The 17,460-nt window shown below is 42.0% G+C and overlaps 1 protein-coding gene across 3 annotated transcripts in view; it reads right to left on the reverse strand.

Annotated features, from left to right (window-relative positions):
* Window positions 1-13,736: 13,736 nt before the first annotated feature.
* The window catches only part of LOC112852125 (organic anion transporter 7-like), a 39,290-nt gene continuing 35,566 nt past the window's right edge, over window positions 13,737-17,460 (reverse strand). For all 3 annotated transcript variants that reach the window (XM_086677127.1, XM_086677128.1, XM_025915617.2), the window contains one exon: window positions 13,737-17,110. In XM_086677127.1, coding sequence (XP_086533253.1) covers window positions 17,050-17,110 — 61 coding nt within the window. In that variant the 3' untranslated portion in view covers window positions 13,737-17,049. The remainder of the gene's footprint in view (window positions 17,111-17,460) is intronic.

Genomic DNA, 17,460 nt, shown 5'->3' on the forward strand with positions numbered 1-17,460 from the left:
ACAAGGCACGTTGCAATATTGGGACTGTTAGCACATCATAAATATTCCTTGTATGAAGAGATGCCTTTGGCGCAGGAGAGAGTCTGTATGGTGGCCAGAACTCAGTGGATCCATATCTGTTCTGGGGTCTCAGGGGCCCTGAAAGCTAAGGCTAAGCTGATGCAGAGGTTTCCTTCGTTATGGATCTCCAGTTTCACGCCATAGTGGCCAGAAAAGATACATGATAGGATTTCGATCTTCTAAAATTTTCTAATACTTGTTTTGTACCCTAACATGAAGTCCAATATTTCCTTATTGATTTTCTATCTGGATGACCTATCCATTGTTGAAAACGAGGTATTTAAGCTTTTTAATTAATTAATTTAATTTCTTTCTTCCTTTCTTTCTTTCTTTCTTTCTTTCTTTCTTTCTTTCTTTTTTTAGAGAGAGAGAGTGCACAGACGAGACAAAAGGGGTAGAAGGAAAGAGAGAGAGAATTTGAAGCAGGCTCCACGCTCAGCACAGAGCCCAACATGGGGCTCGATCCCACGACCTCGAGATCATGACCTGAGCTGAAATCGGGAGTTGGTCGCTCAACCGACTAAGCCACCCATGCGCCCGAAAGCGGGTGTTTAAATCCCCTACTATTGTTGTTGTCTTCTTCTCCCTTTATATCTGTTAGTATGTGCTTAATATTTTGTATCAGTTTAAGGCATAGAGCATAAAGACTTGAGTTACATATATTATGAAATGATTACCATGATAAAGTTAGTTAACAGTAATCGTTTCATAAGGACACAAAAAGAAAAAGAAAAAAAATTTTTCTTCTGATGAGAACTTCTAGAATCTACTTTCTTAGCAACTTTCACATATATCATACAGCAGTGTTAACTATAGTCAGCATGTTATACTTTTTTTATCCCCAGTACTTATTTATCTAATAACTGGAAATTGTTCCTTTTGACCACCTTCATCCAATCCCTCCCACTGCCTCGCATCTGGTAATCACAAATCTGATCTCTTTTTCTACGATTTTTTTCGCAGTCCACATTAAGTGAGATGTTATATAGTATTTGTCTTACCCTGTCTGACGTATTTCACTTTAAAAAATGCCCTCAGGGTCCATTTATGATGTTGCAAATGTCGGATTTCCTTCCTTTTTATGGTTGAGTGATATTCCATTCAACTTCTTTATGCATTCACCCATCAATAGACACTTAGGTTGTTTCCATGTCTCGGCTATTGTAAATAATGCTGTAATGAACGTAGGAGTATAGATACCTCTTCAACACAGTGTTTTTGCTTCCTTCAGATATGTACCCAGAAGTAGAATGTTTGGATCATACGGTGGTTTTATTTTATTTTTTTTTTTTAAAGATTTTTTATTTATTTTTGAGACAGAGAGAGACAGAGCATGAACGGGGGAGGGGCCGAGAGAGAGGGAGACACAGAATCGGAAGCAGGCTCCAGGCTCCGAGCCATCAGCCCAGAGCCCAACGCGGGGCTCGAACTCACGGACCGCGAGATCGTGACCTGAGCTGAAGTCGGACGCGCAACTGACTGAGCCACCCAGGCGCCCCACGGTGGTTTTATTTTTAATTTTTGGAGGAACCTCCATACTGTTTTCCACTTACATTCCCACTAATAGTGTATGAAAGTTCCCTTTCTTCTATATCATCACCAGCATTTGTTATTTCTTGGGTTTTTGGTTTTTTTGTGTGTGTTTTTTTTTATGATGGCCACTCTAAATAGGCATGAGGTAATCTTGATTTACGTTTCTCTAATGATTAGTGAGGTTGAGCACCTTTTCATGTACCTGTTGGCCATACTTAGTTCTGTAGGAAACCATGCAGTTTTCTAAGTCTTTCATGGTAGCTAAACCATTTTGCATCTCCTCCAACAATGAAACAGAATTTTTGTTGTTCTATGTCCTCACCAGGGTTTGGTGTTGATAATGTCTTGGATTTTGGCTTTTCTAACACATAGGTAGTGATATCTCATTGTTGTTTTAGTTTGCATTTCCATGATGACCCACGATGTGGAACATCTTTTGCTGATTAGCCATCTGTATATCTTTGGTGATGTGTCTGTTAAGGTCTTTGGCCTATTTTGAAATCAGGTTATTTGGGTTTTTTTCATTGCTGAGTTTTAAGATTTCTTTGTCTATTTTTAGGTAATAATCTTTTAGCAGATGTGGGTTTTTTTTCTTCCAAATGTTTTCTCCCAGTTCTGTCGTCTGTCCTTTCATTCTCCTGCCAGTGTATTTCGCAGAGCAGAAATTGTGAATTTTAATAAAATTCACTCTTCGTTTCTTTCTTTCATGGAGCACACCTTTTGTGCCGTATTTAAAAACTTATAATCAAACCCAAGTTTGTTTAGATTTTCTCCTATGTTATCTTCCTGTAGTTTGATAGGGTTGTGTTTTGCATTTCAGCCTGTGATCCTGGGTTTTTTTTTATGTTTTAAGAAAAATTTTCATGTTTATTCATTTTTGAGACAGAGAGACAGAGTGCGAATGGGAGAGGGTCAGAGAGAGAGGGAGACACAGAATCTGAAGCAGGCTCCAGGCTCCGAGCTGCCAGCACAGAGCCCGATGTAGGGCTTAGACTCATGAACCGTGAGATCATGACCTGAGCTGAAGTCAGACACTCATATCTTTGTTTCAGCATGCTCCTTTGTCAGAGATCAATTGCTTGTATTTATACGGGTCTATTTCTGGGCTCTCTATACTATTCCATTTATCAATTTGTCTATTTTTTCACCAGTACTATGCTGTCTTGAGTACTGCAACTTTATTGTAAGCCTTGAAGTCAGGTACAGTCCCCCAACTTTATTCTCTTGTAATCTGAAATTGTGATAGCTCCGGCTTTGTTCTTTGTCAAAATTCCTTTGGCTCTTTGAGGTCTTCTGTGGTTCTATACAAATTTTAGGATTATTTTTTCTAGTTCCATCCATCAATGGATGAATGGTTAAAGACGTGGTATTTATACACAATGGACTATTACTCAGCCATAAAAAAGAGCAAAATATTTCCATTTGTGACAATACGGAGGACCTCGGGGGTATTATGCTATGTGAAATAAGTCGGATGGAGAAAGACAAATATCATGTTGATTTCACTTATTTTTTTAAAATTTTGTAAATGTTTATTTATTTTTGAGAGAGAGAGAGAGACAGACAGAGCATGAGCAGGGGAGGGGCAGAGAGAGAAGGAAACACAGATCTGAAACTGGCTCCAGGCTCTGAGCTGTCAGCACAGAGCCCGATGCAGGGCTCACACCCACGAGCTATGAGATTGTGACCTGAGCCAAAGTCCAACCCACTCAACCAACTGAGCCACCCACGCGCCCCATCGTGGGATTTCGCTTATGTGTGAAATTAAAACAAGACAAAACAAACGAACAAACAGCCAAAACAAGCAGACTCTTAAACACAGAGAACAAATTGGTGGTTGCCACAGGGGAGATCAGTGGGCGAAAGAGAAAAAGGGGATAAAAAGGTACAAAGTTCCAGTTGTAAAATAAATGAGTCATGGAGATGGAAAGTACAACGTAGGAAATAATAGTCAATGACATTATTTTAATGTTGCACGGTGGCAGATGGTGACGACCCTTACTGGTTGAGCACTGAGTAATGTATGGAGTTGTTGAATCCCTATGTCTATGCCTGAAAGTGACATTTTATATCAAGTATGCTTCAATTAAAACAAGGCAAAGGGTGGCAGTAGAGTGGTGGGGGGAGGTGTGGAGGTGGCACTTGGGTCTTCCGGTGTGCCCACCGCCAGACAAGGGCTCCTCCAACTGGGGGGAGTCCCAGGGGTCCATGGGTGGTCCTCTTGACTCCTGGGGCAGACAGCAGGAGATGCTTTCCTGTAGTTCTCCTGGCCTACTTCCCCTTTATTTCCCTCCTCACCCTCGTCACTGCTGTCCTTCTCCAGAGCAAACAACGGTTCTTCTAGCTACCGCCAGACCCCCACGGCTGCAGTCACCATCCTCCTGCAGTTGCCAGGAGGGTCACGCTGGATTGCTGCCAGACCAGTCACCACCTTCTCTGCTGTCACCGGGTCTGCTGCTGCCAGCTCCATTACCACTTCTCTCGTTCCGTCATCTCCTGGGCAGTCCAGTCCACCCACCTTGAGGTGCTCAGACGGATGGGTCTCACGGGTGTCCTGGTATGCTGTGCAGAGGCACTCTTTATTTTATTTTTTTAAAAAAACCATTTACTTATTTTTGAGAGAGAGAGAGATAGAGGAGAGAGAGAGAGAGAGAGAGCACAAGCAGGGGAGGGGCAGAGAGAGAGGGAGACACAGAATCTGAAGCAGGCTCCAGGCTCCGAGCTGTCAGCACAGAGCCCGATGCCGGGCTTGAACTCACGAACTGTGAGATCATGACCTCAGCCAAAGTCCAACACTTAACTGAGCCACCCAGGCGCCCCCCCCCCCGCCTCCAAAGCACTCTTTAGAAAGGGTATGGTTGTCTGATTAGTTGCAAATCAAAAGGGAGAGGAAAAAGGAATGATGCTGATGGTCCACTACTTAATATTTGTCACAGCGAGGATACCGTTCAAAATCTCCTGATTGGTGAAGGACCATAGAAAATGGAGCCCTTTACCAAGGATGTGGACATCTTTCAAGTCTTCTCAGATGAGACAAACTTTGGAGTTAACCAGTAAGTGTTTTAAAGTGGTAGCATAAGTATATCCTCAAAGACGGAAAACAAAAAGTGCTTTAATGCCGTATGAAGATCGCAGCTGAGGGGCGCCTGGGTGGCTCAGTCGGTTAAGCGGCCGACTTCGGCTCGGGTCACGATCTCGCGGTCCGTGAGTTCGAGCCCCGCGTCGGGCTCTGTGCTGACCGCTCAGAGCCTGGAGCCTGTTTCCGATTCTGTGTCTCCCTCTCTCTGACCCTCCCCCGTTCATGCTCTGTCTCTCTCTGTCTCAAAAATAAATAAACGTTAAAAAAAAAAAATTAAAAAAAAAAGAAAAAGAAAATCGCAGCTGAGAAACCGGCACTCGTGGGGGAGAAACTGACACACACAGACCAAAATAATTGAAATTCTAGAACTGAAAAAGTATAGTTACTTTTCAGTAGGAAAAAAACTACCGTATAGACTTAGCCATGGGGACACAAGGGAGAACACAGAGCAATAGAAGTTATAGAAAATGATGAACAAAAACATGCTTTTAAGAAAAATCAACACAGAGGGGCGCCTGGGTGGCGCAGTCGGTTAAGCGTCCGACTTCAGCCAGGTCAGGATCTCGCGGTCCGTGAGTTCGAGCCCCGCGTCGGGCTCTGTGCTGACCGCTCAGAGCCTGGAGCCTGTTTCCGATTCTGTGTCTCCCTCTCCCTGACCCTCCCCCGTTCATGCTCTGTCTCAAAAATAAATAAACGTTAAAAAAAAAAAATTAAAAAAAAAAAGAAAAAGAAAATCGCAGCTGAGAAACCGGCACTCGTGGGGGAGAAACTGACACACACAGACCAAAATAATTGAAATTCTAGAACTGAAAAAGTATAGTTACTTTTCAGTAGGAAAAAAACTACCGTATAGACTTAGCCATGGGGACACAAGGGAGAACACAGAGCAATAGAAGTTATAGAAAATGATGAACAAAAACATGCTTTTAAGAAAAATCAACACAGAGGGGCGCCTGGGTGGCGCAGTCGGTTAAGCGTCCGACTTCAGCCAGGTCAGGATCTCGCGGTCCGTGAGTTCGAGCCCCGCGTCGGGCTCTGGGCTGACAGCTCAGAGCCTGGAGCCTGTTTCGGATTCTGTGTCTCCCTCTCTCTCTGCCCCTCCCTCGTTCATGCTCTGTCTCTCTCGGTCTCAAAAATAAATAAAACGTTTAAAAAAAAAATTAAAAAAAAAAAAAAAAAAAAGAAAAATCAACACAGAGCCCCAGAGTGCTGTACCCCAAGAGCCAGCAAATACTTCCTTCAAAGGACCGGATAATTCTTATTTGATGTTTTGTCAGCTACATACCATATTTATCAATGTTCTTACTTGTTCTCTCTTTTTTCTTTTAATATTAATTTTTGTGTCTCTTTTTTACTATAGGAAAATATCCATAAAATAAAATTTGCCACTTTTTTTTTTTAATTTTTTTTCAACGTTTATTTATTTTTTGGGGTGGGGACAGAGAGAGACAGAGCATGAACGGGGGAGGGGCAGAGAGAGAGGGAGACACAGAATCAGAAACAGGCTCCAGGCTCCGAGCCATCAGCCCAGAGCCTGACGCGGGGCTCGAACTCACGGACCGCGAGATCGTGACCTGGCTGAAGTCGGACGCTTAACCGACTGCGCCACCCAGGTGCCCCTAAAATTTGCCATTTTAATCACGTTTAAATGTGCAAACCAGTGATATTAATTACATTCTCAGTGCTGTGCAACCACCATGATTATTTACTTCTAAAACTTCTGTCACTCCCAACAAAAATTCTGTGCTCATGAAGTAGTTCTCCCTGGTTGTTGGTTGCCTCTAATCTATTCTTTTTCTCTACGAATTTGCCTCTTTTGTATATTTCATATAAGTGGCATTATATTTGTCCTCTCGTGTTCGTCTTATTTCACTTGAGATTTGTTTGTAATCTAAATGTGAATATTCACATGGCATATCTTTTCCCCTCCTTTCTCTTTCTATTTATTTGGGTCTTTAGAACCCAAATGTATCAATCTCTCAGGGCGCCTGGATGGCTCAGTCAGTTAAGCGTCCAACTCTTGATCTTGGCTCAGGTCACGATCTCACGGTTCATGAGATCAAGCGCCGCATGGGGCTCCGCACTGAGCGTGGAACCTGCTTGGGATTCTCTCTCTCCTTCTCTCTCTGCCCCTCCCCCGCTCACATCTTTTTCTCTCTCTCAAAATAAATAAACAAACATTAAAAACACACAAAAAGACCAAAATATGTCTCTTGCAGACAGTATATGTAGTTTTCAGCATTCAAGTCTTACACGCCTTTTATTAAAATTAAACATATATTCTTTCTGATGTGATCGCAAATGTTACGATTTATTCTGTTTCACTTTGGGTCCATCTATTGCTAGTATATAGAAACATCATGATTTTTTTGTATTTGGCACCCTGCAACATTGAAGAATTCATTATTTGTTCTTATAAATTTTAGTGGATTCTTATTGTGTGGGTCTCAGCCAGGTAATGGTAATGGTATTATCTTGGAACGCCAGGGCACTTGCCTGGTCCCATATTACTCGTGGCAAGCCGCCCTCCCCGGACATTTCTTTGACAAGGGCCAATGTTCTGGACAGACTGGACCTTATGACTGTTACTATGATTGCAAGGTGCACATAGGGCTTCTCTAGGAACCAACACCATTCTTTTTTTTTAAATTTTTTTTTTCAACGTTTATTTATTTTGGGGACAGAGAGAGACAGAGCATGAACGGGGGAGGGGCAGAGAGAGAGGGAGACACAGAATCGGAAACAGGCTCCAGGCTCCGAGCCATCAGCCCAGAGCCCAACGTGGGGCTCGAACTCACGGACCGCGAGATCGTGACCTGGCTGAAGTCGGACGCTTAACCGACTGCGCCACCCAGGCGCCCCCAACACCATTCTTATCAGAAGAAAAATTTTAAAAAGGAAAAGTTATTTGAAGACTAGTCTTATGAAAAAGCATTACAATCTCCCCCACAGGGGCGCCTGGGTGGCTCAGTTGAGCATCCAACTTCGGCTCAGGTCATGATCTCACAGTTTGTGGGTTCAAGCCCTGCACCGGGCTCTCTGCTGACCGCTTGCTCAGAGCCTGCAGCCTGCTTCGGATTCTGCGTCTCCTTCTCTCTCTCTGCCCCTCCCCGCTCATGCTCTGTCTCTCTCTGTCTCTCAAAAATAAATAAATGTTAAAAAAAAATTAAAAAAAAAATCTTCCTCACAAATATTAGTGAAAAGTTTAAGCCATCCGGGCAGGTGACCTTAACTTATTCCATCAGCCAGAAACATGATTTGGATCCAACGTGTCTTTTATAAACTAGTGGGTTTTGCATTATCATACCTGGACCATGGCTCAAACTTTAAAATGAAAGCCGTAAGATCTCTCTGCATCTGGGGGTGTGTGTATGGATGTCTATGTATGTGTGTTATAAATGTGGGATTTTTTTTTTCTATTTCCAGATCTATTGGCAAAATTAATTTTTGATTGAAGGACAGACAAGCACTTACATGAATCAAGTATATTCTTTTTTTTTTTCTTTTCCATATTTGGTTTGTTTTTTTGGTTTTTATTTATTTTTTTATTTTTTTTCAATATATGAAATTTATTGTCAAATTGGTTTCCATTCAAGTATATTCTTAGATATGCAGAAACTAACCTAAGTGTTTTTCAAATTCACATGATCTAGAATAATCTTCAGTAAATAGCAGGTAGTTTACATGTGTAGGTTTAATTAAAACAGGTCTTTCTTTAGCATTATTAGCATTAAGCACGACGCAGATGAAAAATTCTTATTCCACCTAGGTTTTACTAAAGGTCACATAAGCTCCTGTTATCTGTTACAGGATTTGTTAGCAAGAAAATAACTTAAGACCACAGCTGTTTAATGTCTCGTGAAATCTTCATGAGTGATCTAAACATAATTGTGGAAACAAATAGCGAATTCAATAGGTGTGAGATAAAAGCTTATAAATGACCTTTGCAACAATAATTATGCATTATGGTATGTTTACTTAAAAATAGTTTCCAAATTTCTTTTTTTGTAACTTGAAATCTTGAAGATATATGGAGACAAGTTAAATGATGGTGATTCACTGAATATCTAAATCATTTCCAAATAATATAAAATACAGAAACATTACCGGACATTGGTTTATCCTTTTTTTTTTTTTTTTTTTTGGCTTCCTTTTACAGAAGAGCTAAAGATATTGGGGTCTATTATTAAACGTGCTTTGTGCCACATTGGAAATTTTCCTGCGAGGAAAAGTAAACTGCTAGAAATTAGGAAATGTATTTATAAATCTGCCAACCCACAGAATACCAGTGTAATAGGCATTCCACAATTGCCTACTTATTTTCACTAGGAATTAAAGATTATAGGTGTGCTCGGCCAAAGAGCCAGAGGTTGGGCCACAGTGACGTTGGGACCCCTGTGTCTGAGGGCGGGGCGGGGGCGGGGGTTGCTGCTTTTTACTCAGGCGCTCCCCCTGGTGTTTATTTTTGGTATTGTGGCCTAGCTGGTGCTGTAGTAAATCACCACCCTTGGTCTCCATCTAGTGTCTATCTGTGGTACTGCATATTCTGGTGACTTCTCAGAAACCCCCTAAAATTGGGCATACAATTTTCTGATTTTCCTCCCCAGAAAGAATGCGGGAATTAGTGGTTTCCTAGCCCATGCACCCCAGTGTTAAGTGTGGGGAGGGACCCTGACCAGCCAGAGTGGAGACCGTGAGGAATGCCCTACTGGTTGATGCAGTTGGCCTCATGGTCATGTGGGGTGCAGGAATCTTCTAGCTGGCTTTTGAATTCTCATGGGAGGAATTTTGTCATTTGGTCGCTGTTAACTCTGTGAGGAAGGCAGGTCTAGGGCTCCTTATTCTGTCATCTAGTTGATGTCACTCCCAGAATTCATAGAATTTTCACTTTGACTTGGTTGCTAGCGAGCTCCTAAAGAAAAGCGAGAAAAATCTTATTGGAAACTGGAAGAACAAGGCTTCTTATTATCTAGGGCAGAAAGCTTAGCAACACTGTCCCTACTGACACATGGAAAGCAGACAATGGGCTTCATGAGCTGGGTGACATAGCTAAGATCATTTTCAAGCGAAACATGGAAGAAGCCATTTGATTTCTTCTTGCCGATTTTAGGAAAAAGTGAAGGGAGAGAAACAAATTGAATCAAGAACTACTAAAGTAAGAAGATCCAGGACATGACAGTTTTCTAGGCAGCAAGTGAGCTACAATTTAGGATTGGGTTCTAAAGAAATACCAAATCCAGGATACTACCGGAAAAACATCTTTATACACCAAGTGGGGATGTAAGTATGAAACCATCTGAAAAGACCTCGGAAGGATCCAGGTGTGGCCACAGAATAGGATTCAGCCACACAAAGTCCCTTTAAAGAGACTGAATTGTGCCTGACAGATCCTCTTGATAAAAATAAAATGATTTTATGAAGCTTCTTCATGTTGAACTCGGCTGATGATGCGAACATGGAGAAAGAGCACGTACACAGCAACTGAGGATTGTTTCGGTGGTCTTTAAATCTATAATAAAACGCTTCCCTTCCTGGGATGAATTTATGTCACCTGCTAAGCAGCTAGGGATAGAAATATGGGGAGCTATCACTTCTATTAAGGGCCTTGTACCTTGCGCCTGGATTTATCATTGAAATAAGATAATGAGACACTCACCCAGGTTCAGATGGACCAGTTTGTGCAATCTGCAGAACCAGGCTACTGGGGACAATTATATTTTTCTCCTGCTCCCCAGACAGTTACATATGCTCTTGTGTTTCTGGAAAGTGATTCCGTTCCTGGGCAACAAAACTCACAGAAGCATAGACACAAGCTAAGGTAAAGGCTCTTTAGGTTATGGGACTGTTAAACAGGCCAATGAAAGATCCACTCCATAGGACCATATGTATCTGATCATTCCATCAGGGGTTACCCACAGGAGCGATTGAGAGTTTACTCATCAGGGATATTCTCTCTGGGTTTCAGTCCAGGGGATGGCAGTACAGTTTTAAGAGCCAGACTGAAGATTATCAGTGACCTCTCACATTTACAGCACACAGTCTAGCTCCCGTCGGTAAGGTCAATGCCGTATTGATCCAAAGGCTTTGATATGACGTCTCTGGTCAAACTTTATTCCCTTCAGCAACAAACAGAACTGGGGCAAAGTCCAAAATCCAGCAGCTTCTGAGGAGCACCGGAGACATTACACACTGATCAAGGTGTATTGGGAGAATTTACGGCAACCAAGGAATTTTGTTCATATTTTGGGGATATTGAGGAACAATCCGCTGTGCTACCAGGGGGTATTGCATCGGAAACTGACTTTGATGGGATTTGGAAATAACTTGCAGATTGCACAATGGACCGATGCAATTTTGTAGGTGGGACTTTGGGGACCAATACACATTCAAGCAGTGGTGATTAATACTGCTGAGTGTATTGTGAGAATAGATGTGTTCTCTATGGGTGGTACTTCTTGCGATTGCCGGGGACGTGCCCAGTGGGAAAATGTCATAATTCGAAGTGTGTTAGTAAGATGAGTGTACTCCAGGAACCACCTGTCTTCCCCAGGATTGTCCTGTAGTCCCTTCGTATTAGTAGAGGATACCATGGTAGAGGGAAGCAGGTGACTGCAGTGATCGTGGAGATAGTGGAGAAAGAGAAGTTTTGTAAAAAAATCCCATTATCACAAAAGCTTGGTGTGGTAAATCAAAAAGTCCGTTGAGGGGCACCTGGGTGGCTCAAGCGGTTGAGCGTCCCACTTTGGCTCAGATCGTGATCTCATGGTTCATGAGTTCGAGCCCCACATGGGGCTCGCTGCTGTCAGCACGGAGCCTGCTTTGGATCCCCTGTCCCCCTCTCTCTCTGCCCCTCCCCCGCTTGTGCTCTCTCTCTCTCAAAAATAAATAAAACATTAAAAAGATTTATTTTGGGGTGCCTGGGTGGCTCAGTTAAGCAGCCGACTTCAGCTCGGGTCATGATCTCGAGGTCCATGAGTTCTAGCCCCGCATCGGGCTCTGTGCTGACAGCTCGGAGCCTGGAGCCTGTTTCGGATTCTGTGTCTCCCTCTCTCTCTGACCCTCCCCTGTTCATGCTCTGTCTCTCCCTGTCTCAAAAATAAATAAACGTTAAAAAAAAAAAAGATTTACTTTAAAAAACTTTTTAAAATGTTTTTATTTTATTTTTGAGAGAGAGAGAGACAGAGTGTGAGTGGGGAGGGATAGAGGGAGAGGGAGACACAGAATCCGAAGTAGGCTCCAGGCTCTGAGCTGTCAGTGCAGAGCCTCACGTGGGGCCTGAACTCAGAGACTGCGAGACCATGACCTGAGCGGAAGGGACGCCCAACCAACTGAGCCACCAAGGCACCCCCCCCCAAAAATGTTTTTCAGTCCAATGATACTTGGTGCCCCACTGTGGACTGCTAAAATTTCCAACTGTGGTTGTGGATATTATAAAGTCATGGAGTCCATTGTGCAGACTGAAGACACGTGGTAAGTGAGGATGACATTGCAGGAGTGCCTGGGTGGCTCAGTAGGCTGAGGGTCTGACTTCGGCTCCAGTCATGATCTCGAGGAGGATCATGGGTTTGAGTCCCCCCCTGGGGCTCTGTGCTGACAGCTCAGAGCCTGGAGCCTGCTTGGGATCCTCTGTCCCCCTTGCTCTCTCTGCCCCTCCCCTGCTTGCGCTCTCTCTCTTTCTCTCTCTCTCTCCCTCTCTCAAAAATGAAAAAAAAACATTAAAATTTTTTTTTAAAAAGTGGTGATGACATTGCTAATGCCTGTTATAAGACAGTTTCTCATTGCCTTTGGGGTTCTGGTGAGGTCTGAGCCTTCCTGGCCCACCTCCCTGGGAATAGAGCTGCGGACTATAGACCACATCTTGCTGGTTGTCATTCCTGTGCCTCTTGATCTCCTGGAAGGCATTTGGCAGGAGAAAGGCAAAAAAATCCAAACCTGATTGACTTTGTTTCAAGTTCTGAGGCCCACGGGATACCTAGAGGCCTTGCAGGACAGCTAGTAAGAGAAGAGCTTGTGGAGTTGAGGGTCTAGGAAGCCTAAAGACGGAGGCTAGATAGCTCCGATGTGGAGGATTTGGGAAAATAACGAACGGATTTGCGATTTTCCACCAGCCCGGAGGGACTGAGCGCGGTACCATTTCGTTGCGGGTAGAAGATAAAAGCGTGATGTCGCAGGTGCACACGTGGACTGAGAACCGCTACATCGGCTTTTACGTTTTTCTTTTTCTCATTTCCTCTTTGTATCCCGGGTTCCCAGCATATTGCTGGGGAGCTGTTATATGCTGCATAAATGATTACTGAATCAATTAAAGACTTTTAAAGCTCTTCATAATGACACCATCCTGTGTGTTGAACGTTCAATAGCATGTGTTATTTTATAACTCTGCCATCGGTTGACAGATCTCTATTTACAAATCTTTGGTCTTTTGGAAAGACCAAAGGATGCTACTTTAGTTTGACTGTCTTTAAATTCCAGTGGCTTTGTAGACTTTTTCATAGCTTTATGATTAGGAGACTTTTTTTTCTTTTGAAAAGTATATGCTCCTGGCTGTTAACTACCTAATACTAAATTATGTATTTTTTATGCATATTTTTTAGATCTACATATTAATATATAGTCATTTTGAAAAAATTTCATTTCTCTTGCAATTTACTTTTGATGATACGTTAGAATATTTTTAAATGTTGCATTATCCTTTTTAAACTTAGAATACAAACAATTTAAATCTCATAAAAGTACAGCACTAAAAGTGAATAGCTTTTATCACTTTTATGAATATTATTTTAGATTTTGCCTATTTCTCTAGGACTTGTCAATGGAGGTTTTAAATGAGTTTTCAGTCCAATTTACCTCTGCTTACATTCCTGGCGTTTGCTTGACTATTCAGAACATTTTTTTCAATCCCAAGAGCTCGTAGGCAGGTTTTGTACTGAATAACATGGCTTAATTGTTCCACTTATTTTTTTATTTATTTACTTATTTTTAATAAAAATTATTATTTTTATTTTTAATTTTTATTTAAAATCTTTATTTTTAATTTTTTTAATGTTTATTTATTTTTGAGAGAGAGAGAGAGAGAGACAGAGCATGAGCAGGGGAGGAGCAGCGAGAGAGGGAAACACAGGATCCGAGGTAGGGTCCAGGCTCCGAGCTGTCAGCACAGAGCCCAGTGCGGGGCTTGAACTCACAAACTGTGAGATCATGACCTGAGCCGAAGTCAGAGGCTTAACTGACTGAGCCACCCAGGCTCCCCCTCCACTTATCTTTTTAATTGCATGGAATATATTTTTTTGGCTTAGAGAATAAAATGAAATTATTAAGCATTTATTTATAAAGTGAGTTAATGGCACTTATGTAATCATTGATTTCTACTAGTGATTTACGATGCCCAAATCATCAAGTTTTAAGTATTATACATGCTACCATATCGTTCTGGACTTCTTTTCATTTTTCTTTTTAAAGTTTATTTTTTATTTTTGAGAGAGAGAGCGAGTGCAGGAGGGACAGAGAGAGAGCGGGACAGAGGATCTGAAGCAGGCTCTGTGCTGACACCACAAGAGCCCAATGCGGGGCCTCAAACTCAAGAACTGTGAGGTCATGGCCTGAACTGAGTAAGGGGCTGAGCCACCCAGGCACCCCGTGGTCTTCTTTTGATTTGCAAATGCATCTGCTGTTGGTGTTTAGACACTCACATCTCATTCTGGCAAACGCTGCCCCCCAAACCTGCCCCACCCTCCCTCTATGAGCCTCATTTTCCTGAATCAGCTTGTCTAGTATTAATTTGCAGTTACCCTTGGAACTCTTTCCTGAGCTGTTCCAAAAGAATGGAGTTTTCCATGGTAATTACTCCATCAACTACTCTACCATTAATTGAAGCAGAAGCAATGTCTTTTTTTTTTTTTTTTTTTTTAATTTACCTCCAAGTTAGTTAGCATGTTGTGCGATAATGATTTCAGGAGTAGAATCCCATGATTCATCCCCTACATATAACACCCAGTGCTTGTCCCAAGTGTCTTCCTCAGTGCTTCTTGCCCATTTAGCCCATCCCCCCAGCCACAACCCCTCCATCAATGCTCATTTGTTCTCTATATTTAAGAGTCTCTTAGGGTCTGTCCCCCTCCCTGTTTTTATATCATATTTGCTTCTCTTCCCTTATGTCCATCTGTTTGGTACCTTAAATTCCACATATGAGTGAAGTCATATGATATTTGCCTTTCTCTGACTGACTAATTTGGTTTAGCATAATAGCCTCTAGTTCCATCCACATTGTTGCCAATGGTGAGATTTCATTCTTTTTGATCGCCCAGTAATACTCCATTGTATGTGTATGCCACATCTTCTTTATCCATTCTTCCGTCGATGGACATTTGGGCTCTTTCCATACTTTGGCTATTGTCGATTGTGCTGCTATAAACATGGGGGTGCGTGTGCCTCTTCGAAACAGCACACCTGCATCCCTTGGATAAATACCTAGCAGTACAATTGCTGGGTCGTAGGGTAGTTCTATTTTTCATTTTCTGAGGAAGCTCCATACTGTTTTCCAGAGTGGCCGCACCAGTTTGCATTCCCATCAGCAGTGCAAAAGGGTTTCTCTTTCTCCTCATCTTTGCCAACATCTGTTGTTGCCTGCGTTGTTCCTGTTAGCCATTCTGACAGGTGTGAGCTGGTATCTCATTGTGCTTTTGATTTGTATTTCCCTGATGTTGAGTGACGTTGGGTATTTTTTCACGTGTCTGTTAACCATCTGGATGTCTTCTTTGAAGAAGTGTCAATTCATGTCTTTTGCCCATTTCTTCACTGGATTATGTGTTTTTTGGGTGTTGAGTTTGAGAAGTTCTTTATAGACTTTGGATACGAACCCTTTAACTGATATGTCATTTGCAAATATCTTCTCCCATTCTGATGGTTACCTTTTAGTTTTGCTGAATGTTTCCTTCACTGTGCAGAAGCTTTTTATTTTGATGAGGTTCCCAATAGTTCATTTTTGCGTTTGTTTCCCTTGCCTCCGGAGACGCGTTGAGTAAGAAGTTGCTGCGGCCAGGGTCAAAGAGGTTTTTGCCTGCTTTCTCCTCGAGGATTTTGATGGTTTCCTGTCTTATGTTTAGGTTTTTCAACCATTTTGAGTTTATTTTTGTGTCTGGTGTAGGAAAGGGGTCCAGATTCATTCTTCTGCGTGCCGCTGTCCAGTTTTCCCGACACCACTGGCTGAAGAGACTGTCTTTTTTCCATGGGATAGTCTTTCCTGCTTTGTCAAAGACTGAGTCCTTGATTTCTCTTTCTGTTGCTTCATTATTGGTGTCTAGGATTGCAACCAATTTCTGTGTATTGATTTTATTTCCTACGACTTTGCTGAATTCATGGATCAGTTCTAGCAGTCTTTGGTGGATTTTTTTGGGTTTTTCATAGAGTATCACGTCATCCGCGAGGAACGAAAGTTTGACTTCCTCCCGGCCGATTTGGATGCCTTTTACTTCTTTGTGTTGTCTGATTGCTGAGGCTAGGACTTCCAACACTATGTTGAATAACAGTGCCAAGAGAGGGCATCCCTGTCATGTTCCTGACTTTAGGGAGAAAGCTCTCAGTTTTTCCCCATTGAGGATAATACTAGCGGTGGGTCTCTCGTATATGGTTTTTATGATCTTGAGGTATGATCCTTCTACCCCTACTTTCTTGAGGGTTTTCATCAAGACAGGATGCTGTATTTTGTCAAATGCTTTCCCTGCATCTATTGAGAGGACCACGTGGTTCTTGTCCTTTCTTTTATTGATGTGATGTATCACATTGATTCACTTGTGGATATTGAACTAGCCCTGCATCCCAGGTATAAATCCCACTTAATCGTGGTGAATAATTCTTTTAATGTATTATTGGATCCGGCTGGCTAGTATCTTGTTGAGAATTTTTGCATCCATGTTCATCAGGGATCTTGGTCTGTCGTTCTCCTTTTTAGTGGGGTCTTTGTCTGGTTTTGGATCAAGAATCAGTGTCTTTAATACTATCCCATCTTTCTATCCAGAAACATGCTGGAGGTCTACAATTTTACATATATTTTACTGTGATTCCTTTAAAAATATTATGACTTTTAATATACAGAATTGTATCACTATGTGGTGTACCTGAAATTAATATAACATTGTATGTCAACTAGACTTGGATAATAAAATCTTTTTTCAAAAGTATTACAACTTTTCTCAAACTTCTTATTTTGATGGATTGTAGATATTTTATCCATAGTTACTTAGTCCTGCAATCGTAGATGGGATCTGTTATTCCATTCTATCTTTTTATTTTATTTTACAAACTTTTCCAATTTCTGGGAACGGTCCTGATTTTCCTTCTTCTATCTTACTCTTTGAGTGGCAGTTATTTCCTGGAATTCCTTAAAACTGTGTCACTTTCATGAAGGGATCTTCCTGCTTTACTTTTCTTGAGGCTTTTCTCCTGGTAAAAACACAATGAGACCAACAAACAAGCACAAAAGTGAGAAGACCTCAAGTCAGCGTACATGTCCTGCATTCTCCAGAGCAAGCTGATTCTTGACCCACCAGTTTTGATAAAATCCGTGACCCCTGCCCCAAGGGTTTGAAAAATTTTCTGAAGACCAAGTTTCCGGGGCAGGATCTGGGAAGGCAGCTTTGGTAGTTTCGATTCTCACTTTTGGATGACAGAGGATCCGGATGCCAAAGGGATTTGGAAAAGGCAAGGGCAGTATGCAAAGTTTTAAAATCCTCTCCAATTCTTGATCACTTAAAAATACCTAGGTTTACTACTTTCCTTCTTTTCTTAACAGG

Source organism: Puma concolor, chromosome D1 (genome assembly GCF_028749965.1).
Source record: "Puma concolor isolate L17-30 chromosome D1, mPumCon1.1.hap2, whole genome shotgun sequence".
NCBI classification, from domain to species: Eukaryota; Metazoa; Chordata; class Mammalia; order Carnivora; family Felidae; genus Puma; species Puma concolor.